Raw genomic sequence first — 26720 nt, forward strand, 5'->3', positions numbered from 1 at the left:
CTTTAATTATTTTTTTATTTTCTGTATATTCAATCAAATCTTGAAAATTAGACGAATTAGTAGACACATTTTTGTCAGAAATGATGGATTCTGTTGAATTAAAAATCCTCAAATTTTTATTTGAATTCAAATCCAAATTGGTTTGTAAATTTTGATGAGTGAGAAATTCTTTAAAAGGTACACTTATGTCTTGTTTTTCAGTATTACTATTAAATTCAAGGTTATCATTTATATCTTCACTGTTTCTTAAAGGAAGATTCAATTTCATTGTAACTTGATTAGGTCTGTTATATTTCACATGCACTTGACTATCTCTTATTGCCAGAATTCTTTTGAGTTCTTGCTTGAACCAATAACTACCATGACGATCCAAAAGATTCAGCATAATTGCAGCATCCTTATTTTGAATATTTGGTAATCGAGAAGATGACGACGGTTCATTTTCAAGAAAATTCATATTTTCTTTTTCCTCATTTAATTCTTTGTTATTAATATTACTAGCATAGTCGAAAAAAGAATCATTCGTGTTACGTAATTCAATTTCATTGTAGGAATTAAAATGATCTTGATGTATATTAAATTTATACATTTCTTCTTCTCTTTGTATTTGACTGTATTTACTTTTCTTTTTAGAACAAGACATTATTTGCATCGTCAAAAATTTATCATCTATGAAGGAATATATCGTTTTCACTTTCTCTTGTTGTTTTTCTTCCATTTCTCGTTTATCTTCTATCAAAGTTATCTCGTTGTAAGCTCTCAAAGCTTTCATTTCTAACAATTCTCTTTCTCTAGATGATTTCATTAATTTTCTCTTCTTTATCAATGATTCCACGTAGTGTTTCGATTGATCAAAGTATTTGAAATTTGTATTATTATCAAACGACGTCTTGACAATTTTATTTTTCGCATTGAATAATCTATGAAGTGATTTCCTTCTAATGTTATTAGAATATGAAGATGATTTCTCGTATTTTGAAGTATCTTCTATTGGCGTAGTATTACAATTTTTACAATAACATGACACATTATTTATATTATCTTTATAGCATTCGTCCTTTTCAATTAGATTCTCAATATTGGATAATTGATTTAAATTGTTATTTGTTGAAAACTTTGAATATATGCTGTGATAATTATGATTAACTTTATTATCGTATTTATAATTGTGTAAACTTTCTGTTGTTTGAATATTAATTCTTTCGTAATTCATATCCTCATTATTATTTAAATCTATTTCATTAATTGAATCATTATTTGGTTGTTCTTCATTTGATTTGATACTTTTATATCTAAAATGATAATACTTCAATGAAATATTATTCTTATTTAAACAGAAACGTTTAAAAAAAATACCTATATTCTGTAAATAAGTCTTGATCTTGAAGATTCAATTCTAAATTTGTTTCTTGTACTTGAGGATTAAATACAAATTCATATTCTGCATCAGTATAACACGTCATTTGTTCTGGCATTTTTAACAATAACTCTGTACTCTTTATATTCCTCGTTGTAATTTGTTCACGATCAAATAAATCCTTTGAACTAGAAGAAGATTTAAACAACATTTCTTTATAAACATTATTCGTATTGTTAATAAATTCTTCATTAAATCGTAATCGAGGATCCAAAAGTTCATAGATCAGCAATTCTCTGCTATAAGGATTAGTCATGAATTTTTGACAAAATGTTAAGCAGCCCATTGTGGATAAGACACTATTACAAGGAAAAATGTGAGATCGATTGTTGAAAATATAATTGTAATTTCTTCTTATTTCTAAATTAAGTCTTTCGGATGTGTCTTTTACAGAATTTGTTGTTCTTATGTTACCTTTCTCTATAAAAAGAAAAAGAAAATATTTCTAATATATTACATACAGGATAATAAAAGAAAAAATAATATATAATTTATTTATTCTAATCTTATTGTAATAATACACATAACAAATATTTTTACTTAAAACATCATTATCTTCCAATTCTGTATGAATCAAATCTTTTGCACTAATCTTTGTATTTTCTTGTTCATCAACATTTGTAATTGTAATATTATTTGTGGACAATGTTTTAATGTTATTCAAAGAAATCGTATTTTCCTCTGGAATTTTATTATTTTTTCTTATATTATCAATTTCATGATTAGTTCTACAATAAGCTTCACCTGAAGATTTATCTCTTGTATTTAAAAAGGAAGGACAAATAAAATCAGAAAGGATAGTTTGTTCTTTAAAAGGACATTCTTTCAATTGTTTGTTCCATATGTAAGGAAAACATGGTCTAGACTTGATTATATCTCTCATCAATGGACACACTTTCTTTTTTTTTTCTTCTTCTTAACAAATTCAAAATTCGTATTTTCTTTCCCATCGATACGATCAATAACCGTATTGGATTCTTTAGGTTGTGTGAATTCCACCAGTTTTATTGGTAATTCAACAATTAATTCATCTTCTGTTTTAACATCATCGATCTTCTCGTCAATCTTTTGGGTCTTACAAGGCTCAGTTTGTTTGAAAATTTCATCACTTTTTTGTTTTACTTCTCTGAACGTTCTTTCAACTTGATTATCATTTGTTTGAGATTTGCACATACTAGTTTTTGTCATCAAGTAATCAATATTAAACGAATCTTTTATCCTGTTATCCTTCAAGGGATCAATTTGTCTTGTTTCAGTTTTCTTTACATATTCTTCTTGAATCTTATTCATTCTAATATTTTCTAATATCCTTTTACGAACTCTAGCACGTGCACTAATCACATCAACATCAGTTAAACCCAAAAGCTTCATACATTTTTCAGCAGGCGTCAAATTATTATTATGAATTATCTGAGAAATAACTTCTTCTGTATCATCAGATGCAAAACTGCTGTTGGTCATCAACGTTGTCAACGATCTAAATATTTTATTATCGTTGTAATCGTTAAAAATCGAACGATAAAAGGCATCATTTAAATTTGGTAAGCTCATGTAATGTCTTCCTGAAGACGAACCGAACGAAGATTCTCTGCTTATTTTCATGTCACTTTCATTAGAAAAAAATAAATCATTTGTAATAGAATATTTTGCTTTCAAAACTTTCCTTATCGTACGAATCTTTTCTATTTTTCTCAACTGTATGTAGGAACATGCAATGGCGTACCAGATATAAGCAGAATTAGCTGTTGAAAATGTTATCGTTGTTTTTTTTTTAATAGATAAATTTATTAAACAGATAATCTATAAATATTAATCTATATTACGTTAATAAAGATAAATAAAAATCATGCTCACTTAGCGAAAGAAGTTCAACGAGAATAAATTCGATCATACGAAATGAAGAAAATCTTTCTCTACCCCATAACCATATGAATACCATAATGACGATTAATTTTAGGATAAGATTTTGAAAAAAACTCAGGATCAACCATGGTAAAAGTAAATTTGGTCGACTCCACGTTAAAATTGGATAAAAATTGATTATGTAGAAAAATGTATAAACGTAAGCAACGATCTTCCTTGTAATAACAACCCATGTTAAAACTGATTGTAATTAGGAAATAATTATAAATAGAATACACATCGTTTAACAGGTTAAATATAGAATATATTTATCTCAATACTAACTTGTTTTTATCCAATATTCAAAATCTGTATAAAAAATAAGATACTGTTGTGTCAATGATAGATTCCAAATCTTTTCTATTTGTTTGGACCAGTCAAAAGGACGCCATTCTAATGTGCTGTTGAGCTTCGGAATATTATCATCTCGTTATTTACTTTAATAATTTTACAATTATTATTTTCATATGATATATATATATCATATATTTATGATTATACTTAGGATATTGTAAATAAAAAAATATATATATCCAAGCAAGAGTTATTTAAAAAATCTTACCAAACCTAACAAAGTCATTACTAATAATTCCGATTGAAAAGATATTCCTATGTAATGTCCAAAGAATCTTGGCATCCTGCACTTAAAATTTTCAAAGAAATTTAATTTTCTTGATTAAATGATATTATCAAAAATGAATTATCATGTTGCTTAGATTTTTTGGGGGAATTTCGAGATTTTTAAAATAAAAATAATCAATAAAAAAAAAATGATTTAAACAATATCATTCATTGGTTCGTCTTATCTGTCAACCGATACATTCATATGCTTGAATGCAGCGCGTACAACCATTTAAATATCCATTTATAATTAAACTGACATCGCCAGAAGATGTAATAATAATATAATTTAATAGTCTGAATTTTTGAGCGTATCGCAGTTATCATTGATTTGTAAAATCTTTAAATAAAACTTCACTAAAAGATTCAATGAAAATGAAAGGAATAAAACAAAGGAGCATACAAATGAAACGTGTAAGATAAATCATACGATTTATTACAAATATTGCTTACAACTTTACAAAACCACGCAGGTTAAGTTATAAGATTTAAAAAAAATTTCTGTTATCGTCATTTATTAACGAAATTTAATGAAATTATTTTCCATCAAGAACAGGTTCTATTGTCTGTCCTCCACAAATTTGGCCCCAACCAATTAAACGCCAATGCTTTTCAATACGACGCGATAATGCAATCTTTTCATCAATTTCAGTGCATACTGGACTTGTCAAGCTAATTTTAGCTAAATCGGCACGTGTAGCTAAAACTCGACCACCGGTACTAAGAGAACCAATGTTCACTAACAACACTTCGTGTCTAGATAACTTTGGTACCTACGAACAAAAATTATTAATGATATCAAATTATACAAATTATAGATCATAAAAAAAGAAATAATAAATAATAATAATAATAATAATAATCTTACTCTCGCTCCTTTTTTATCACCCTCGGTTCTAACACCCAACAAACGTTTCAATAGATAGTACGAAATTTCAAGTTCAATAAATATTTTAGGTAATGCCCCAACAGCACCCAATATTTGTCCAACTAAACGATCAGCTCTGCATAAAGTTGGTTCAATTTTCGTTCCAACACCTTCAAGAATTATAAATCATTATACTAATGCTCATTTATTTATCATAATTAAATAGGTTCAATTGATATCATTTACGCTTATATAAATGAAGATATTTTACAAGATTTCTTGTATCACTTCTATACAATTTCTCTGATTTAAACACATATACACGTTAACATTTTATCTTATTCTGGAATCACAGAAAATACAATCCTGTATCTAATGTATCAAGGATATTGCACAAAAGATACTTTTTATTAAGTAATAAAAAAAAAGTCATTAATACAGTAAATTGCTTACCTATAAGACCACCCGGAACTGCAAATTGCAATTCATTTTGCTCGGCAAATAGCGAAACAATGCGTGAAAATATTGGACGACATGTTAATTTCCCTTCGCTATCTTTCGATACTAATCCAGGTCGAACTTCGATTTCCATGCCAACCTGTACAAATGTAAAAGTATTCTTTTTCTATTTCTATTATTTATTTAAAATAAATAAAAAAAAAACAAAAATACTGCTGTAACAAATGAAAACAGAAGAAATAGATGTTAAAAAAAAGGCATGAACCTACTGAATACTGAATACTGAAGTACCTTTAATACACCTCTCAATATGCTTCCTCCTGCTACTCCACCCTTAAGATCATCTACTTCGCAACCGGGCTTATTAACGTCAAAAGATCGGATAACGATCAAACGGGGTTCTGATGTAAAATCTCTAAGTGGAACCGGAATTTTCTTTGTTATGTATTCGCACAATACTTCAATGTTATATTTTAATTGAGCAGATATCGGAATAACAGGAGCTCCTTCCGCAACAGTACCTGATTTATTTAAAATAGAAATTAATTATATAGATAATTATCTTAAGAATAATTCATAATTAATTATAATTTATTTAATTCTTTTGTATTATTACCACATATTTACTATTTATTATTACTATTATATACTATTTAGAGAATTTGTTATATATATATATATATATATATATATATATATATATATATATTTATAGTATCAATTAAAATTGCTATATAATGTTACCTTGAACGAATTTCAATATTTGTTCATATTGCTCTTTTGCCTGAGCTTCTTTTACTAAATCAATTTTATTTTGCAAAATGATTATATGCTTTAATTTCATGATTTCAATAGCAGCTAAATGCTCAGAAGTTTGGGGTTGTGGACATGACTCATTGCCAGCTAAGTAAAATAAAAGAAATTATTTCAAAAGCTCAAATAAATGAATGATAATTTTGATCTAAATACATTTTTGTTAAGAGATTATAAATGATATACCGATTAAAAGTAACGCTGCGTCCATAACAGCTGCTCCATTAAGCATAGTTGCCATAAGAATATCGTGTCCAGGACAATCTACGAATGAGACATGTCGAACTAATTGAAATCGTCCAGAACAAGCTGGACGCAAGCAGGGGAAGGAATCATCTTTGCTAGATCCTCCTGATATGTAACAAGCTGGCCTTGGACATTTTTCATTATCACACTTATAAATCTTTGCATTTGCATATCCTAAAACAAATTGAAAATTTAAAAGAAGAATTCATTAATGAAATTTATGTCTAATTCAATATAAAGAAGAAAAAAAGAAATTGATTTTAAAGGAAAATAAGATAAATAAAATCTGATGAGGATGGATGTTTTTTTTTTAATTTATTATATGACAAAAATAATATAAACAATTTAAAGAAAAAGAAAAAAATAATAAGATATGTAACTCTATACATCTACATCAGATAAAGAAAATTATATAAAGCTTATAAAAAATTTATAAAAAATATATGTATATATGTTTAAAATTAAAAAATTCTTTTACGCATCTCTCTCTAAATAATAATAAAAAAAAGATTATAAAATATTATTTTAGAACTCTCTCTCTCTCTCTCTCTCTCTCTCTCTCTCTCTCTCTCTCTCTCTCTCTCTCTCTCTCTCTCTTCACACTTATGTTTTAAATAATTCTTATAATAATTCATATTATTTATCTGAACAAAAAACATGTGAAAATGACCACATATCAAGATATCATATATAACAAACATACAGTTTTCGTTAGAATTGAATTAATTTTCTATACAAATACATTTTCCTAATCGTATTAATTTACTTTTCTATCCCAATAAAAGCTAAATACATACTTGAGAATATGAAATGGATCCTTATTTTTTAAACGGCCCTTTTATGGTTCCATTTATGCAATTTATATTTAAGCGCTGTGTTCGTGGAATCTCAATTACCCACACAAATGAAGGGATTACCGTATTACTGCTAATATGATAGATATATTCATAATGTAGATTATTTCTATTTATTTACATAATATTTCATACAAGATATAATAATACGAAAAACATATAAAATATTGCTTTCATCACAAACATTAACATTTACAAAGCGTATGTCATAATGTACCATCGATATTTTTATATTTTTTTTTTTTTATATTTCTTTTCTAATAACGATTAAATCTTGATTAATATTTTTAAAACATTGATTTTACATATAAAAATATAACAATAATTGTAATTATTTATGTTAGTTTGCATTATTATATTCTAATATTCTTAAGATTTGTAAAATTAATTATGTAATATTAAATTGTCACTTATTTATATATTCAACAAAATAAGTACATTATTACATTCGCAAAATACTTAATGATGAAGATATAATATTTTAAATGAGAAAAAAATCTTTAAAAAAAAAAAAAAAAAAAAAAAAAGTAACTTTACTTATTGAAATATTAACTATTTGATGGTACATGATAAAATATCTTAGTGAAATAATTAAACTATAAGCACACGCCAATGTAATCTTTATGATTATGAACAAAAGTTTTCTTTTTATAAATAATTTGTATAATAATTCTTAAAATAAATATTTTCTACAATTCTTAGCACCACACTTGCAAAATACTTTACTAGCAGTACCCAAATCAGGTGAATCTGATTGTGTTTTCATCTCATTTGTTGGAGATGTATCAGTTGTTTTTTTTCCTTTGATATCATCTTCCGTCTCATGCATCATCTTAAAAGGTTGAAACACATAATCAAATGTAACTTCCTCGTTCTTTCGGATATCTTTTGTAGCAAATAATGCGAGTTTTGGTAGATTAGGATCGAGACAATCGATCCAAACGCCATAGACCGCCAAGTTAGGGTCACAGGAATGATTGATAAAATGTGATATGTTACCATATACAGCTGCATCAACCGTATAAAGACATTGATTATCGGTTTCGTTATAATCAAGGTCAAAAAGGTATGTTCTACCTGCAGCATCATATTCTTTGCCACGTTTATCAGCCTCGTCACTTGAAATTACTTCTCCCACATACTGTGTTACAAATGAACCCTTCTTGATACTTTCCAATGTTTTTACACCCCAACCTCTACCATTGTCAGTTTTAAAAATACAAAATTTTCTACGGGTACCACGTTGAATAATACGATTCGGGCAATTGATATCACATTTACATCGCTTGTTGCATTCGTATATTGGTGTACCTGGCTTAACACGAATTTTTCCCTTCGAGGTATATGGGAAAGTACTATCATTTTGTACAAAACAACATTTTGTATTAGAACCACAATTAATACAGTTGCAACCAATTGGAGGATCTTCGGGTATTACTACACCCTCACCGGGAAGATATTCTTCGATATAAAAAAAATTTTCTGGTGGGCCTTCAAGATCTACTAAATTTTCTACTAATATCAATGGTTTATGTTTACTGATACTATTCATCTCGTTTTGCCAGTCTTTTAATAATTCTAATTGTTCCCTTCTTAAGTCGCAGAACATAAATCGTAAGATTTCCTCTTTAATGTTCTTCTCTGATTGTCTTCGTTTTACTTTATTAAGTTTAAAAAAATTACTTATATTAGCATAAAGAGTATGTTCTTCTATTGAATTACAATCAATTGATTCTCCTTTTTGTCTGATTTTCTGTAAATATTGGTGAATGTCTTGCTTCGTTGGATTAAAATCAAGTTCTTTTTTAAATCTGTTCAATAATCTGGACCTTCTATTCTCAAACTTCTCCAAAAGTTGGTTGCAATTAGTTAGATTCTCTAATGGCTCCCATGTATTATAATCCTTGGACCAATCTTTCCACTTAACTAAATATAACGTAACACCATTTATTCTTGTCTTATTTAAAATTTCCTCCACTTCCCAAATTTTATTTTCAGACCTTTTTACTTTGTCATTATTATAATACAGATTATTGTGTTTAATATCTTTTAAAACAATTCGTAGTTCTTTCAATTTAAATTTTGCATAATCACGCTTTTTTGGAGTGTCAGATCTTGTGGTTTTTTTGTTATGTGCATCAGTATTTGATAAATAAAAATTGTCAACGTTTCGATTATTCATATCAAATATATTAGATCTTGTATTTTCTTTACTTAAATTAAGATGTAAATTAGCACTATCTTCTTCACTGTCGTCTGGATGTAAAGTGGATTTTTCATCAATTTTTGGTTTCTTCGAGCATAGTTGGTTGTTTTCAGGAGAAAGCGATCTTTTATCAGGTATGGAAGAGCTTTCATCAGGTATATCTGCTTGTTCCTTACTGCATCTCTCAACTGGATGGTCTGTAATGCCAAACATTTAAACGACGTCATTCACTCCGATTTCAAGAGAGTTCCATGTTTTAAGTTATTCTGTACAATTGTGTGTAATCGTTTTTAAACGTCATATTACCATCATCTTTAAACACCATTTTAATCCTCTTCAATCTTCCATGCATTTAGATAATTATTTATTATTTTCATTATATTTTAATAAAGCTTTATATCCATTTTTTTTTTACAATAACCATTTTTATCAATACAATCAACGGGATATATTTGATTATATTTTATAAATAAGAATATTATCTTTTTATAGATTTTATTTTATAATAAAATAAAAATGAATGTAAATATCGATATATTTCAATTGAAAACTTTATTTTTATTTCGTCAAATTTAATTTTGTTATAAAAATTATAAAAATTATTATCGACAAATATATATATATATATATATATATATTATATATATATATAAATAATATATAATATAACATATATATGTAAACACTTAATATATACTTAAAAAATCATCGAAAATAAATCTAAGATTTTTCCGAATGAATAAATAAAAATTATTTCCAAATATTTCAAAGGGAAATAATTTTTATGACAATTTCAAAATACATCAAATTGATCAGTATTTTTTCCGTAGTTACACACATTTTCGACAAATACTAAAAGAGTTTATTAACACTATGTCGTTCGGTGTCTTCTGAAAATGATCAGACAATTGCCACTGACATCACATTAGTGTCCTATGCAAAACTACTGAACAAATGCCAATGACACCAAACGTTGGTCAGTCCAGAGAATCCAAGAAAAGAATCCAAATTACAATTATGCGAACGGCATAGTGTTAATTATGCTGCAATTATCTCAGTTATTTCATTATTATTACATTAAATACAACATTTTTACTAGACAATTTAGCTGAAAAAATACTTCTATCTGTACTTACCTTATATTCATTATATTCAAACATAACTCACACTTTTAATCACTTTTTTTAACCATAATAAAGAATATTATTTATAAATTATTAAATGTATTGCAAAATAACAAGAATCAATTTAGGCAATGTGTAATTTGAAAAATACCCTAAATACTCAACTAAATAATCAACTACAATTTTTGGTACACGTACTCATATACGAAATATCTTTAAATTATTAAAAGTTAGGTTTCACAAATGCTATTATACTACATTTGTTCACATACACGATGTTCTAATTTTTTGGTTTTTTTTTTCATAAATATTTTACCAGTACATTCAATAAGTTAAAAAAACAAGTCATATAAAACACGTACAAGAATAAATAAATGTTTAAAAAAAAATGGAATATATAACTTGTACATTTTTATTTCAACCGGTAGTGTAAATGTTGCTACTTACATCATAAGAAATTTGTTTTAAAAGTTTATCATATTTAAAATATATAAAAAGAATCGCGTAAATTATTAAATATTAATATCTATTCCGTATGAATAAATATTTTCTTTAATAAAATAAACATTTGATAATGATTAAATAATTAATAAATGTATAGTAATACATAATTGTGTTTATCAAAACATTATTTTGAATAAACCAATAATAAAATAGTAAACATATCAACTCCTTTGAACAAACAAAAAATATATAAACATCTTTTAAAAAGTTAATACTATAAACAACAAAATTGTATAAAAATAATCATTTGAAATAGATTAAAATTTGAATTAAACTTATACTCACCAAGTTTTATAGTGATATTTCTTTCTAATTCATTTTTAAAGCGTACAGTTTGCACACCTGAGATTGCTTTAACAATCGTAGATTTTCCATGTGCTACATGACCAATGGTACCTAAAAAACATAAATACATAATTAATAATTAAACAATTTTTAGCTCCAACAAAAAGAAAATTGTTTCTATGTGTTAGATTGAGAACAGTTTAACCCACCCATGTGTTATTTCTTTTTTTTTTTTTTTTTTTTTTTTTTTTTTACTTTATGATGCAATACTTTATTATTTACATAAAGTTACTAGAATATTTTAATTTCGTTACCATATTTTTGTATCACTTACCAATATTTATTGTAGCTTGTCTGCTAATAACTTCACGAGATAAAGCCGTTAATGTACTGACATCCTAAAATTTATACCAAAAAAAAACTGATTTATTTAATTATATAACAAAACATATGTTATAGATACAGATTTTTAATAATTTAGTATAATATAACAGTAATAGTAATAATAATAATAATAATAATAATAATAATAATAATAATAATAATTAAACCACGGTATGGTACTATAAACAACTTAAAATAATAAGTTTTATTTAAAAATTGAATAATTAATTAATTATGTTAGTAATTTTTAAGAAAAGCATATAATATTAACGAATCTTATCATAGTTATAGATACAGTGACTCCCAAAAAAATTCTTAATTTTAATTCACCTATTAAAAAAATAAAAATCTGTTGAATTTATCTTTTTAATTCATTCTGTAATATTATAGCATACGGTATCAGATTACTAAAAGAAGGTTAACACATATACTTAATATGTATCTGAATACTTTCGTAAGCAAAAACTGTAACATTATTTTATTCTATTAGATATATATATATATTTTTTTTTTTTTTTAAATAAATTATATATGTTTATCAAGATTATTAAATAATCTATTGCTATAAAGAATAATCAGGATGATTGTTACATTATACAAAACCAAAATATGAAGTTAATAATTAAGTCATTATAGTACTTGTCCGAATATTTTGGGGCGTCGCTGTTTTTATTAAAAAATGAAAAGTAAGGTTATATTAAACACAGTACGCGTGGACAAAACAACCATTATATATAAATTTATGAATATAATTTCACTTACAAGCTTTGAAAGATCCTGTTTATATAAATTTGGTTGGCCAGTTGTCACGCCTATTCCTTCTTCACCCCCCATAATTGTTAATAATACAATTTATAATAAATTATTAACGCGCGAGGTTCACTGTTAAATAAACTTAAAGGAACCTTGCGCCTAGCTTAAAATGAACTATAGAAAAAAAAATCCACTGGAATGAGTCAATAGATACAAATCGTAAATGGTCTAACCGGAAATCCAATGAAATACTAACACACTGAAAATAACTTTTACTAGCCGGAAATCAAATGTTTAATGTAATTTAAGATATCATATATAATATTTTTGATTAATAATAATTGTTAACACACACAATAATAATATAAGTAGATCTTTTGATAATATATCAATAAATAAATTATTTGTCCAGAATAATAAAGAAATTTGCGAAATATATAAATACCAATTTCTATGTAAATTTCCGTTAGTTTTCTTTTAATTTTGAATGATAAAATATTAAATGATTCTTTTTATACAAAATTATTTGCAGTTAAATAATAATCACACTTATTTTCATCATTGAATTATGATAATAAAGAGGATTTTCAATTTCATTAAATCAAATGTGTGTGAAATATTTTATAATTTGTAGGAATTATAAAACTGGGACATTTAACAGTGATATTGTAATAGTTGGTAGTATTGATTTTATTACTACTATTATTGCTAGTAAAAAAAATTTAACATCCTTTTTTCATTTTCTATTAAATTTAACTTTGAATTTCAAATGATCATTTGAAATTCTTTACTTAAGGTGCATAACTGAAGACATTTGAATTTTTCAGATTTTTTAAATCTATCCTGCACAAAATTATAGTGCCATAACCTAGAAAATGATTTGCAACAATGTTCTTAGAAAAGTTGTTGAAAACTTTGTAAAAAATATAGGACAGTATTCTAACAAAAGATTTTTAAGAAGTCTTCCAAACCATGAATTAAAAAATGAAAAATTATCAGAGAAAGAAGATATGGTAAAAAATATAATTAGTTAGAAACAACTGTAATTGTATTTTTGTCTTACTTTGTATTATCATCTTATTAAATTTATCATTTATTGCAGCCCGATTTAAGAGAAAATCCGTATAAAAAAAGAAAAACAACAATGTTTATTATGCAAATTAAATATAGAACCAAATTATAAAAATGTACGATTGCTATCACAGTTTCAAAGTAGATACACCGGACGAATTTATGGAAAGCATATAACAGGTTTATGTACAAATAAACAACAAAAAGTTGAGACAGAAATCTTAAAAGCACAAAATGCTGGTAAAATTGATGAACCTCTTGTTATTATTATTATTATTATTAACAATTTATTAAGAACTAAAAAAAAATGTTGATTAGTTAATCACTTATATTTTATAAATATTTCTTTTTAAGGTTTAATGGGATATTTTACAAAAGATCCAAGATATGTAAACGACCCACCATTATTTAATCCTGATCGTCCACTGAGACCGCATAAATATTAACGAAAGATATAGACTTTATAAATTTTGTTAACAACAAAATAGTAATTTTAATATTATACATAAGTTACTATAATAAGATTAACAAAAAATATATGACATTTCATTGTTTAATAAACATGTCATTCTCTGTAGAATAATTTACTAAAGTCTTAGGTATACCCAACGTTGACAATATTTCTTCCATAGTCATTACCTGTCCTCGTTTACTTTCTAAATCTTTCTGTAATCTTTCCAAAGCATCTTGACAAGCAAATCTCCACTGTTTAATATCCGCTTCCAAATCAGTGGAATTGTTCTTAAAATATTTAATAAATAAGTTACATTTAATATTATTAAAAAATTATAATGTAATACTATAAAATTCATACCTTTTTACAGTATGAAATTTCGTTTTTTAAGATCTCTATATTTTTCTGTTTTTTTATTATTCTCTTTTCTAATTCTTCTAAATCATTTGGAAATACGTTTATGCTTTCATCAATTTTCACATTTTCCACATCTTCTTCTTCAACATCAAGTCGTATTTTTTTAGTAAAAATCAATTCTCGTGACAATTTTCTCTTAGTAGTATCCCTATTTGATATTAAATATGAAACTATTTATATAATAAATATTATACATATATTTAAAATATAATTCCTTAAGATTTTACTTACACTTGTGATTTATTTACTTTTTCCGAGCTTTCAATATTAGATTTACGTTTAGGAGTAACATCATGATTGTTATTAAATAATGAACGAAATGGTTTGTTTACTGCTGGACTGTTTTTCAATTTCATATGTGCGGAAGTTGTGGTCTTTTCACACATTTTGTAATAATTAATTTGTTATTGTTTATTTAATACATAACTTATTAAAAACTAATACTGACTTTTGAAACAATTCAAATAATATACATATAATCAATATTATATGAAATTAATTCTAAATTATAGATTCAAGAAAATATACTTGTTACTGAATTTCACAAGTCAATTTAATTTCAAATAATTTACGTATAGGTTAAGTAACGAATAGTCTGCAACCAATCAGCGTTGTGTGACATATAACGACATTAAAACGCGCATCCAATCTGTTATGTTTTATTCTGTCCTCTTAAGGTTATTTGTGTCGGTTTTCTTTTGCCGATAAAAATATTAATCAGAAACGTTATTAAGTGAATTATTAAATAATACAAAAGTTTAACATTTATTTTGTAAGTATATAAATCTTATTATATTGATTAATATATGTAATTATATTTCAAAATAATATTGTAATATTTGAAGGTTATTCAAATTCCATGAATTAAACATCTTTTTTGATTAGATATAATTATTTCTTATAGTTATAAATTCTATTGTTTATATGTAATAATAATAATAATAATAATCTTTTTCAGTAATTATGGATATCAGACCAAATAATACAATTTACATAAATAATTTAAATGAAAAGGTAAAGAAAGAAGAATTAAGAAAATCTTTATATGCTATATTTTCTCAATTTGGACAGATATTAGATATTGTAGCATTAAAAACTTTAAAAATGCGCGGTCAGGCATTTGTAATTTTTAAAGAAATAGCAAGTGCGACGAATGCTTTAAGATCTATGCAAGGATTTCCTTTTTATGATAAACCAATGGTATGTATGTTATTTAAATATTTACAAAAAAAAAAAGAAGAAGCTTTATTATATATTATAATTGCTTTATATTTTCAGAGGATACAGTATGCAAAGACGGATAGTGACTTAATTGCTAAAATGAAAGGTACTTTTGCAGAACGTCCTAAAAAACCAAAACGTGTATTACCAGCTGCAGATGAGGAAGCAAAACGTGCAAAGAAACGTGCTAAAGAACAAGCAAAACATTCACAGCAAATTGGATATCATCCTGGAGTACCACAACATCCAGGATTAGTTAATACAGCTGTACCTGAACAACCACCGAATCAAATTTTGTTCCTTACAAATCTTCCTGACGAAACTAGTGAAATGATGTTATCTATGCTTTTTAATCAATTTCCTGGTTTTAAAGAAGTTCGTTTAGTGCCAAATCGGCATGACATTGCTTTTGTAGAATTTGAAAATGAGGTTCAATCTGGTGCAGCTAAAGATGCACTTCAAGGATTTAAGATTACACCTTCGCATGCAATGAAAATATCTTTTGCTAAGAAATAATGAATTTAAGTACCTTAATCTTAAAGTAATTGATAAAAATAAAAAGTACGTGTAATCATTAAATATAGAAATAATGAAAAAATTATCAAACTCGATATGTAGTTATATTTCAATAAGTTTTATACAATACAGTTTCTTGAACATAAGAAATATTTATAATTATTAATACAATATTTATTATTTATAATTAGTATGTAAATAATCAATCATCCTAAAGATCATATTTAGAGCATTTTCCATTACATGACAGAGAAATACACGATTTTATTTCAAAATATCTTCTTTTGATAATTTTTTGTTTTTACAATAATGTTACATTTTTCTTTACAAAGATTATTATACATATAAAAAATTATGAATTTTATAAACAAAATAAGAGATAATTTAAATAGAAGAGAATAAAAATATTTTATAATTGTTGATTGAATATAGTGCCATCTAGATTGAGTAAAGTATATTTTTTTAAAGTTCAACACATGCAAAAATGCAATAGAAATATTTTTTAATATTTCAAAATAGAAAATCAATCAATCAAAAATAAAAAATAAAAAGAAGAAATTCGTGTACTTTTTAAAAATATTATCAGTAAAATTTAATTTTAAAACAAATTTGTAACAATACATGTAATTTTTTAAATGAATTATCTATTCAAGAAGAAAATCTGTTTTATCTTCAATAATTATCGAGCGAGCATTGCATCAAACTTGTGCATCGTGTTCAAAAATGTAACTGCAGTTAGCAGTCTTGAATATACTATAATCAATGCTTACTATTTTGTGAGATGATACCATCTCTGGTTATATGATTCAGTGATACTGTAGTTGTTCTGTCATTTGGTCACACACGCTTACTTTAATTTTTCTATTCTTATATTAGATTTTGGTCCTGTCAATATTTATTTATTATTCGTATTGATTTTTATAAATTTAGTCATAAGAGATTAAAAATTTTATTTTTATTTTTTATTTTCTACTTAATAAATCGAAAATATGCCGGTGTTTCACACAAAGACTATAGAAAGTATTCTTGAACCTGTCGCACAGCAGGTAAGCTATTTTATGATAAATGGTTACATTTAATCTTTGAATGCAATCGATTTTTTCAAATCTTTTTATATATACATATACCTGTTTAGATTTGACACTAATGAAAATTATATACATGTATATATATATATATATATATATATATATATATATACATTATACTTACATACATGTATGCATACATATGGATATATATATGTATATACATTATACTTACTACATACATATGTATATATATGTATATACACACCCAAAGATTTATAATTAAAACATTAAAACTAAAAAATAAATGAATCAATGTTTCATCATTCAATTTTGAATAATTCCATCAACTTGTATTACAATAATTCTTGATATAATACTATTTCTTAAATTTACCCAGTAACACTTGTGTTACTTTATATAGAACTGTGACATCATCCTGTGGTCATGGAAGAGAAGTACTAAATTTACTTTTAAGATTGTACCATGTACTTACATGATTTATGAAATCTAATCTATCTTTTCAAATTAAACATTATATATTTATATGAAAAAGACATAAACAATTGACACTTTTAAAAATAAAATATTATATAATAGTAAATGATTGTATATATTTAAAACAAGAATAATTATAACAGCTATACATACTTTCAAAAATATTATTTTAATGAACAAAAATAATTGTATATTATAAAATAGTAAATATTTTAAATTTTAATGATACCATGATATATATTATACATTTCGTATGATCCCCAACATAATTCTCCCTCTTCTTCTAGAAATAGCCATAGAACATTAAAAGACCTTGATGCCTACTAGATTTATGAAAATGAAACTCTGAACCTTACCAAAAATGGTATCAGCTGATTAACATGATGCATAAATTAAATCTCTCTTTATAAAATTCCATAAATCTTGCATAGTATAATTTGTAATTGTTTAAACAGAATTACAATATATGTTTGTTTATTAAAATTAATAAAAAAAAAAAAATTGTATACTATAATGCATAAGTATGTGAATAGAAATAAACAAACATACATATATATGCATATAAAAAAATATATTCTAACAATATTATGTTTTTATATGTTGGAAATTAAATTCAAAGAATTTTTTAATTATTCGTATAATATTTGGTCTCTAGGTTTCAAGACTTGTCATTTTACATGAAGAAGCTGAAGATGGAAATGCAATGCCAGATTTGGGAAGGCCTGTACAGGCAGTTAGTATGGCGGTGACTAATTTGATAAAAGTAAGTTTTAAATCTATTTATAGAAAATTTTGTTAAAAAAGTCAAATATTAAATATAATATAATTAAATTTCACAGGTTGGCAAAGAAACAATAAATTCTTCAGATGATGCTTTACTTAAGCAAGATATGCCTGCAGCATTGCAACGTGTTGAGGGTGCTTCTCGTCTTTTAGAGGAAGCATCTGCAATGTTAAAACAAGATCCTTATTCTGGACCTGCTAGGTAAATAATAAATATAGAAATATTGTACAGAATATCTTGAAATGTATGATATGTTTCTTTTATAGAAAAAAACTGATAGAAGGTTCTCGTGGTATCTTGCAAGGAACTAGTTCCTTATTGTTATGTTTTGATGAAAGTGAAGTACGAAAAATAATAAGAGAATGCAAACGAGTTTTGGATTATTTGGCTGTTACTGAAGTCATTGAAACAATGGAAGATTTGGTTCATTTTCTTAAAAATTTAAGTCCATGCTTAAGTAAAGTATCGAGAGAAGTAAGCGCTCGTGAAAAAGAATTAACTCATCAAGTTCATAGAGAAATTCTCGTACGATGTTTAGATCAGGTAATTATTTGCCTTATTATTATGATAAATTAATAAATATGATATGATATTATTTTATTTGAAATATTATATATCTACAGGTGAAAACTTTAGCACCAATCCTCATCTGTTCTATGAAAATTTTTATTCACATCATTTCCCAAGGTGGAAAAGGAGCTGAAGAAGCAGCAGAAAATCGTAATTACTTAAGCGGACGAATGTCTGATGAACTTAATGAAATAATCAGAGTTTTACAATTGACAACATATGACGAAGAGGAATGGGATGCTGATCAATTAACAGTATGATTTATTTGATTATATTATTATTCACTAATTATAAAATAACTAAAGTTTATTATGAAATGTTTATATTAGGTCTTGAAAAAGGCACAAAGTGCTATAGAATCTAGAATACGTGCTGCATATGATTGGTTGGATGATGGACTCGCTTTGCGTGGAGGCGTAGGAGAAAAAAGTCTTAGACAAATAGTAGAACAAGCATCGAGATTAGCTGAACGATATCTTTCTCCTTCTCAAGCAGAACCACTATCAAAGTTAGCTTCACAAATAGTTACTATGACTGAAGCTTTATGCGAACTACGTCAGAGTGAAAAAGGTTTGATTATACATTTACTTACATACATTTATTAATGTATGATGCACTATTATAATGATTTTAATTATTTCAGGAACTACACCTCAAGCAGAAGCTTTGGCACGTGGTATTAAGGAAAAATTAAATGAATTACGCAGTTGCGTGGCATCTGCTTTGGTAGCTGCTGATAAATCAGGAACAGCTCAAACTGCACATACTGTAGCAGGTCGTTTAGAACAAGCTAATAAGTGGCTCCTAAATCCACAACAAGATGATAAAGGACTTGGTCAAAAAGCTATAGCTTTGATAATACATGAAGGCAAAAAGGTATGTCAATTGTATATAATTATTAGCATGCTTAGATCGTGATTACATTAAATAAAATTATTCATAATGAACATGCTTTTTTTTTCGTTGCTATCCTTAATAATAATATTTTACATCCAATAATAATTTTTTTAAGATAAAGTACCAAAGAGACATTTATTTTTTAATATTTTTTTGTTTGTTTAATGTGTATGAATTGTAATATAATTTTTGATATTATGTATGATACAAATTGAGTAATGTCAATCCCTCTAATTGCTTTATTTTTTACGTATATAAGATTTAATTTTTTGCTTGAATGCTTCGAATGGAAAGAACCAACAGCATGTAGCAAATGTAAGTCATGAATAAATTTATATTACAGTGTCAAAATGTATTAGATCTTAAATAGGTATATTTATATGATGTCTGATATCTTGAAAGATTTCAATATTTTCAAATCTTTTTTTTTAATCAACACAATTGTAAAATTTAGGTTGCTGAAGGTTTACCTGGCATACATAAAGTAGAGATTTTACAATTATGTGATGAAGTTGATAATTTATCTCATCAACTTGGAGATTTATGTGCTCATGGTCAAGGAAATACGCCAAGAGCTCAAGAAATCGCACGTCAATTATCGCTTAAATTATATGAGCTAAAGAATAGAATACAACAAGCTGTTGTATCGCGAGTGGTTGAAGATTTCATCGATATTACAACACCTTTAAGACAATTTACCGACGCTGTTCTGACACCAGAAGGTGATCCTGACAGAGACCAATACTTTAATGCTAAAACTCATGCTCTTCAAACATTTTCTAATAGAGCAGCAAAAACGGCTAGGATGGTTGCAGCTGGTGGTATGTAGCATCATCATTACGACATAGCATCATCATTATATTATGTGTGATTTATTGTTTTATTTCATAAATAATTATAGGTAGTGGAGGCAATAAGAAATTGGCTGAGGCATTAGCTGCGAGTGCTTCACAAGTTGAATCATTAACACCTCAATTAGTTAATGCTGGTCGAATTCGCATGACTTATCCGGATAGCAAAGCAGCCGATGAACATTTTGAAAATCTTAGACAACAATATGCTGAAACTATGCAACGAACAAGAGCATTGTGCGATGAAGCAACCGATAGTGGCGATTTTATTAGAACTTCAGAAGAACAAATGCAAAAGCATACATATCTTTGTGAAGAAGCTATTGCAAAATCTTATCCACAACAAATGGTTGATAATACAGCTGCTATTGCAAGATTAGCTGATAGGGTAATACTCGTAGCTAAACAAGAAAGTGATAATAGTGAGGATCCTGCTTTCATTCAAAGAGTTAATCAAGCAACTGATGCTCTACAAAATAGTGAGTTATTATATTGTATAATTTAAAATTGAGTGCCTTTTGTGTGTCGACAATATTTAATCAACTTCGTAATACAGGTATTGCCCCAATGATCCACAGTGCAAAATATGTTACTATCAATTTCAATGATAACACTGGGGCACATCATTGGAGAGAACACAACCGTGCTGTAAGTGTTATTTCTATAATAAAAATTATATTATATATATATATATACACACAAATATTCCTCATGTAATAACTGTTGTACTTTTATTACTTACAATCACATAGCTTTTATCCAATGTTGGACAAGTACACAAAGCTATTGTAGTACATCCAGATTTGGTTCAACCACCAGCAATGTCTCAATTGCATATCACCGATGGTACGTATTATATTATCAATTATTTAATATTCACTATCTGAATGTATTTTTTTTTTTTTTTTTTTAGTAGAGATAGATATTCTTTTATTAAAAAAAAAAAGAGTATTAGAATAGTAATTGATTGCATTAAAATGAATGCATCATTTTCATTATCATTATTTCATATATTTTTTGTATATAAATGAAAATATTAATTATTAACAAAAATCAAGCATGGATTAGAAACGCAGTAGAAAAAAAAAAGAAAAGAAAAAAATACATAAATTCTCTAAACATATATTTTATTATATTAATTATATAAATTATAGCTTATATATAGTCAGGTGAAGGAGTAGTGGCTAATAAGTAACATAACTACATAGTAGACTTTTACTATACAACTGTTTTTCAAAATGTACATAATATAAAATTAAAATATGCATATATATCTTATTCTACTTCCAACACAGACTTCAATGAATATTGATGAAATGATATTACACTTTGTTTTTAAAATACGAAATTATTTGCAGCAAATAAAATTTGTTAAAATGTAAATTTTACGGGATAATATAAGAAATTTAATATGTTCTTTACAGAGGAACAAATGCCAAGTCAACAATATAATTACTTCACAGATAAAGGTACTTATTATATAGGCATGAAATTATGCATGATCATTTATTTTATGTGATATCAATTTGATATATATCACAAGAAAGTTATAATAAAATAGTATGAGAAGAAAAATAATCTATAATCTTATAGATTAAGAAAAAAGTAAACGTTCGTAAATATTTTTGAAATGATAGTTGGTCAGCCTTTGAGAAATCAACCCTCACCCAGCAATTTACGCGTGATCAGCCCCACACTAGGTTCAAATAAACCACAACATCGTTCTGTCAGTCCGTTACCAAAATGGGCACGTGGAGGTATTTACAGATAGTATAAAAAAAAAGAAAAAAAAAAAAGAATAGAAATTGTAAATTCTATAAACGACAAGTTATTTAAAATTGAAATTAACTATATTCTCTTGTCAGGAGATAATCCAGATCTCCTGTATCAAGAACTGGCTTCTGAAAACGAGTTGGAAAAGTCAATTAGTGCTGGAGGTAAATCAACAAAATTGTTCTCGAAAAACAAAAAGAATGATTACATCGTTAGGATTAATTTTTTTCTTTATTTGTTGTTTATTAAGCATGTGTTCAGATCTGAAAGGGAATATATACTTGACATGATGTATAATTTGTACATTTTTTTAAAAAATAGTAACACAAATGAATCTTAAATTATTTGCAATTACTTTTTATGCAATATATAAGATTCAAATGTGATTTAAAGAAAAACAGTTTCACTAATATTTCATTATTTATTTCATTTTCATATCATTAATTCGTGCATACTAATTTTATATGTATAGAAACATTTAATATCATTTATCATTAATTTCAATCAATGCTTTTATTTCTTTCCTCTGACTAAAATAGCTATCCATAATAAAATTCATTAACGTAACTAATAAATATTTATTAATTTTGTATGATGTATATAAACTATATGGTTTTTCTTCATTTTTATGCTACATGGAATTATCTAGGCTACATTGATTATTATGATGATGGTAATTACTAATGTATTTATTAATGGAAGCGATTTATCTAACATAATAATTTAACAATAGCATGAAAGAAGATATTGAATATTTATGTTTCAGTTTCTTTATAGAACAATATTATTCATTTCAAGATCGTGGTGATACGAAACTTGGAAATGTTTGCAATATTGGGTTTCCTTATGTTTCTTTCTTATTTCTTATAAACTTATAAATTATTTCATGTTTTCATATTATAACAATATTATTTATAATATTGCAAACAAACATATTGTGAGTTATTATTGTGAAATTTTATTGCAATAAAATTGTTATTTCTAACAGAAGTAGCACCACCACGTCCACCATTACCTGGTGGTGATATTCCGCCACCAAGACCTCCACCTCCAGAAACGGATGATGAAGATGAAATGTTTATGCATGCACCTCAACCAAATCAACCAATAATGGTATGTATATTTTCAATTGTTCAATATTATTGTAAAATGTATTGTAAATAAGAAAAATCACAGTTAAGAAATTCTTAATTATAGATGGCTGCACACGGATTGCATCAAGAAGTACGACAGTGGTCAAGCAAGGATAATGAAATTATTGCTGCAGCTAAAAAAATGGCTGTATTGATGGGTAAATTATCTGGTTTAGTTAGAGGAGAAGGTGGAAATAAAAGAGATCTTATAGCTTGTGCTAAAGCTATAGCTGAAGCTTCTCAGGAAGTAACACGTCTTGCAAAAGAACTTGCAAGAGAATGTACTGATAAACGTATTCGTACGGTATGTATATAATCATTTTTATTTAGTTATTTAATTAAAGATAGAGTTTATAAAATAATGATCTCTTGTATTTTATTTCTCATTTTGTAGAATTTACTTCAAGTTTGTGAACGTATACCAACTATTGGAACACAATTGAAAATTTTGTCTACGGTAAAAGCTACAATGCTTGGAGCACAAGGTATGTCTTTTAAACTATTTTTTTTTTTTTTTTTTTTTTTTTTTTTTATACAAAAGTATTCAAATATTTTTCATATTTCTTTAAAATTCCAATAATGTTCATACGTTGAAACTAACTATAAATTAATAATAATAATAATAATATAGGAAAAAGAATAATAATCTTTAAATATTTCTATAAAAACGCAACATTTCTATAGGAAAATCATTAACATATATTAATAGCAATTTATATTAACAAACAAATGAAATTCTTTATGCATAGAGATGCTCCCTAGCTGGGAAGAGTTGATGCTTTATGGTAAAAGAATTAATAAATTATGCTTGATATTATATATCACTTCTTTCTCTTTTCGTCATTTGTTATCTTCTTTAATTTAATTACCTTTTTTAAATTAATATTCGAAATTATTTCGTTAAATGCATGCCAATTTAGCATCTCTTGATACGCAAACACACAAATTTGCAATGTTATTTATTGCATTAGCACTGAATAAATGTATAGGTTTAGAAAAATCTAAAATCATAAACAACAGTGTTATTAAAATACAAGAAATAAATGGATGCAATGAAAATAGTCAAGAATGTTATGTATTTTTTGATTTGTAAACTAATTATATTTTCATGTGTTACTAAAAATGTTTAATGCTATGCCATTGGCATGACTCTGTTCTCCATGGTGTAGACGAATTAATTGGGTGCAGTAAGTTTATTCTTATAATTAGAATATAACTGCAATAGCAAATGTGATTATCCCTTATAGATATATATATATATATATATATGTATATTAAATAATTATATTACATATTAATAGATAGTATTTTGTATAAACATGTTTTAACATGCATAAGAAGAAGTAGAAATTTCCAGTATCTTAGATTGATTATATTATTTTGTCATATTTTTAACGTTATTATTAATATATATTATATAAAAGTGCATGTGCCACACATACACACACACATACCACACTCCAATATTTAGAGCACTTAATTCTTTATTTAATCTAATGTATTGTAAGTTTTATAAGCACATAATTTATGAATATTCAGTAAAAATATTATTTATTAGTTATACTTTAAAAACTATGTTTATACAATAATTGGAAATTTTTGTTTTTGTTTAATAATCATTTTATTATTATTATATGAAACAGGTACGGAAGAAGATCAGGAAGCCACTGATATGCTTGTTGGAAATGCTCAAAATCTTATGCAGAGTGTCAAAGAAACTGTACGTGCTGCAGAATGTGCAAGTATAAAGATTCGTACTGCTTCTGGTATGAAATTACGTTGGGTACGCCGTCAGCCATGGTACCAATATTAAAATGAAAGTATATAATACATTAGTATAAGATCAGAAACACTAAAGTGCTATAAAAGTTTTTATATGAAATTGAATTATTTCTTTTTAACAAGAATAATTATTATATTATTTTAGATAGATTTCTTTCTATATAATATTACACGCTTCATATATATATATAGAGAAAGAAATAAAATAATGACATTATTTTAGTATTTTAATATTAACATTAGTTATATTTGTTCCTGGAGGAAAAATATTTTATTATAGAATTTTACATCACGATTTTTACTAAAATAAAGAATTAATAGTGTCAATTTTCTTCTAATACACATTGCATAAATAATAAAAATTAGAATACTATAAATATATTTTTGCACATTATATATTATGCGAAATTTGTATTAGATGCTATTTGTATATATATTTATATATATATATATATATATTTTATGTTGATATATACCAGGGTAGAAAATGTGCATAATCACATTAGAGCAATAAGAAACTATATTTTTATAAAAAAAAATATGTGCTACTCACATAAGAAAAGTCCTCCAGAGTTTGATAGTATTTACATTAACATCGTTCAACTGGTGCTAACTCGTGCAATATTATAGTTGCCTACAATACAAAGTACCAATTTTAAGCATTATCATACCAAATATATGAAGCAATTTCAGTAAGATCTTGATTATGAAATAATTGTGCAATTGAAATAATTATATTTAATCTAAATAATCAAGACTTTACTCTATAATAATAAATACTGTAGCGAGGGGCACATATATTAAAATAACAGGCTTATAATACAAATTAAATAATTATATAATAATTAGATTTATATTTATAGAAATTAACAAATATATTTTACAATAACTTCATGTAGTTTTGTGTACAATAAAGTAATTTTTAATATGTAAAATTTAAATAGAAATTCTTGTTTTTACAAAAGTATATCTTATCTGAATAATATGTATAATTACTTTTATTAAAATATTTATATTTCAGAAAACGAAGTATGTGTCATCTCTATTAATAATAATATTCTAACCTTTATAATTTATAAATATATTTAAATATTCTTTTTTTTTTTCTAATTAAACCTAACAAACATATTCTACAAGCAAAAATAAAACAGTAATATCACATAAACATATAGTCTCTTAAATTCTCAGTTAATTATTACTTCATACTTTTGCTTATAACTTTTTAATAAAGTTAGATGCGTTTTATATAATATTTTTGTCTTAGTTTTGTATATAAAATATAATGGAAA

At 25.7% G+C, this 26720-nt stretch overlaps 6 protein-coding genes across 14 annotated transcripts; 3 read left to right on the forward strand and 3 right to left on the reverse strand.

Annotated features, from left to right (window-relative positions):
• Positions 1–1092: 1092 nt before the first annotated feature.
• Positions 1093–3956, reverse strand: LOC149033623 (uncharacterized). Its single transcript, XM_089173542.1, has 9 exons — positions 3882–3956; positions 3605–3728; positions 3272–3520; positions 3061–3159; positions 2374–2958; positions 1958–2020; positions 1357–1837; positions 1177–1292; positions 1093–1127 (listed from the first exon to the last, which is right to left on the reverse strand). Exons 1-9 carry the CDS (start codon positions 3954–3956, stop codon positions 1093–1095), a joined length of 1827 nt encoding a protein of 608 aa, XP_089029668.1.
• A 399-nt stretch (positions 3957–4355) lies between these two features.
• Positions 4356–12777, reverse strand: Su(var)3-9 (suppressor of variegation 3-9). Of its 2 annotated transcripts, XM_015318618.2 has the most exons (9): positions 12446–12665; positions 11634–11697; positions 11300–11410; positions 6267–6500; positions 6012–6170; positions 5559–5788; positions 5262–5406; positions 4809–4978; positions 4356–4713 (listed from the first exon to the last, which is right to left on the reverse strand). In XM_015318618.2, the coding sequence occupies exons 1-9, from the start codon at positions 12515–12517 to the stop codon at positions 4477–4479; spliced, it is 1422 nt and encodes a 473-aa protein (XP_015174104.1). In that variant the 5' UTR covers positions 12518–12665; the 3' UTR covers positions 4356–4476. The 2 variants fall into 2 exon arrangements, with proteins under 2 accessions (XP_015174104.1, XP_089028109.1); XM_089171983.1 differs by lacking the exons at positions 4356–4713; positions 4809–4978; positions 5262–5406; positions 5559–5788; positions 6012–6170 and having other exon boundaries at positions 6433–9583; positions 12446–12777.
• Positions 12778–13122: 345 nt separating this feature from the next.
• mRpS18C (mitochondrial ribosomal protein S18C) lies at positions 13123–14116 on the forward strand. The gene is given in 4 exon segments (XM_015318629.2): positions 13123–13449; positions 13539–13562; positions 13564–13747; positions 13862–14116. Coding segments are annotated over 4 exon segments (438 nt in total). The 5' UTR covers positions 13123–13311; the 3' UTR covers positions 13954–14116.
• LOC107065182 (uncharacterized) lies at positions 13898–14929 on the reverse strand. Its single transcript, XM_015318628.2, has 3 exons — positions 14610–14929; positions 14322–14526; positions 13898–14248 (listed from the first exon to the last, which is right to left on the reverse strand). The coding sequence occupies exons 1-3, from the start codon at positions 14762–14764 to the stop codon at positions 14054–14056; spliced, it is 555 nt and encodes a 184-aa protein (XP_015174114.2). The 5' UTR covers positions 14765–14929; the 3' UTR covers positions 13898–14053.
• Positions 14930–15001: 72 nt separating this feature from the next.
• snf (U1 small nuclear ribonucleoprotein A snf) lies at positions 15002–16210 on the forward strand. Its single transcript, XM_015318627.2, has 3 exons — positions 15002–15150; positions 15337–15578; positions 15657–16210. The coding sequence occupies exons 2-3, from the start codon at positions 15342–15344 to the stop codon at positions 16113–16115; spliced, it is 696 nt and encodes a 231-aa protein (XP_015174113.1). The 5' UTR covers positions 15002–15150; positions 15337–15341; the 3' UTR covers positions 16116–16210.
• Positions 16211–16907: 697 nt separating this feature from the next.
• On the forward strand, positions 16908–26456 carry Vinc (vinculin). 8 transcript variants are annotated; one of them, XM_015318578.2, is made up of 21 exons: positions 16908–17161; positions 18297–18404; positions 18481–18626; positions 18692–18968; positions 19049–19249; positions 19325–19565; positions 19639–19871; positions 20187–20207; positions 20347–20713; positions 20794–21222; positions 21300–21391; positions 21496–21589; positions 22168–22212; positions 22381–22500; positions 22609–22680; positions 23166–23189; positions 23505–23629; positions 23714–23953; positions 24044–24134; positions 24399–24434; positions 25293–26456. In XM_015318578.2, the coding sequence occupies exons 1-21, from the start codon at positions 17105–17107 to the stop codon at positions 25460–25462; spliced, it is 3189 nt and encodes a 1062-aa protein (XP_015174064.1). In that variant the 5' UTR covers positions 16908–17104; the 3' UTR covers positions 25463–26456. The 8 variants fall into 8 exon arrangements, with proteins under 8 accessions (XP_015174064.1, XP_015174067.1, XP_015174066.1 ...); XM_015318581.2 differs by lacking the exon at positions 24399–24434; XM_015318580.2 differs by lacking the exon at positions 23166–23189.
• Positions 26457–26720: the final 264 nt, after the last annotated feature.

This window comes from Polistes dominula, unplaced genomic scaffold, assembly GCF_049000335.1.
Source record: "Polistes dominula isolate Pdom_NZ unplaced genomic scaffold, Pdom_raw_medaka contig_28, whole genome shotgun sequence".
Lineage (NCBI taxonomy): Eukaryota > Metazoa > Arthropoda > Insecta > Hymenoptera > Vespidae > Polistes > Polistes dominula.

What these genes read in the sequence shown, in the direction of transcription:
- LOC107065182 (XM_015318628.2), bottom strand. Translation starts at nt 14,764, where the DNA reads ATGTGTGAAAAGACCACAACTTCCGCACATATGAAATTGAAAAACAGT. An exon ending in AAAGTAAATAAATCACAAGT is followed by an intron (nt 14,527 to 14,609) that starts GTAAGTAAAATC and finishes AATATCAAATAG; the next exon opens with GGATACTACTAAGAGAAAAT. An exon ending in AAATTTCATACTGTAAAAAG is followed by an intron (nt 14,249 to 14,321) that starts GTATGAATTTTA and finishes AAATATTTTAAG; the next exon opens with AACAATTCCACTGATTTGGA.
- LOC149033623 (XM_089173542.1), bottom strand. Translation starts at nt 3,956, where the DNA reads ATGCCAAGATTCTTTGGACATTACATAGGAATATCTTTTCAATCGGAA. An exon ending in GGAAGATAATGATGTTTTAA is followed by an intron (nt 1,838 to 1,957) that starts GTAAAAATATTT and finishes TTCTTTTTATAG; the next exon opens with AGAAAGGTAACATAAGAACA. An exon ending in GACTTATTTACAGAATATAG is followed by an intron (nt 1,293 to 1,356) that starts GTATTTTTTTTA and finishes TTATCATTTTAG; the next exon opens with ATATAAAAGTATCAAATCAA.
- snf (XM_015318627.2), top strand. Translation starts at nt 15,342, where the DNA reads ATGGATATCAGACCAAATAATACAATTTACATAAATAATTTAAATGAA. An exon ending in CTTTTTATGATAAACCAATG is followed by an intron (nt 15,579 to 15,656) that starts GTATGTATGTTA and finishes TTATATTTTCAG; the next exon opens with AGGATACAGTATGCAAAGAC.
- Vinc (XM_015318578.2), top strand. Translation starts at nt 17,105, where the DNA reads ATGCCGGTGTTTCACACAAAGACTATAGAAAGTATTCTTGAACCTGTC. An exon ending in AACTGATGCTCTACAAAATA is followed by an intron (nt 21,223 to 21,299) that starts GTGAGTTATTAT and finishes TTCGTAATACAG; the next exon opens with GTATTGCCCCAATGATCCAC. An exon ending in ACCAAAATGGGCACGTGGAG is followed by an intron (nt 22,501 to 22,608) that starts GTATTTACAGAT and finishes TTCTCTTGTCAG; the next exon opens with GAGATAATCCAGATCTCCTG.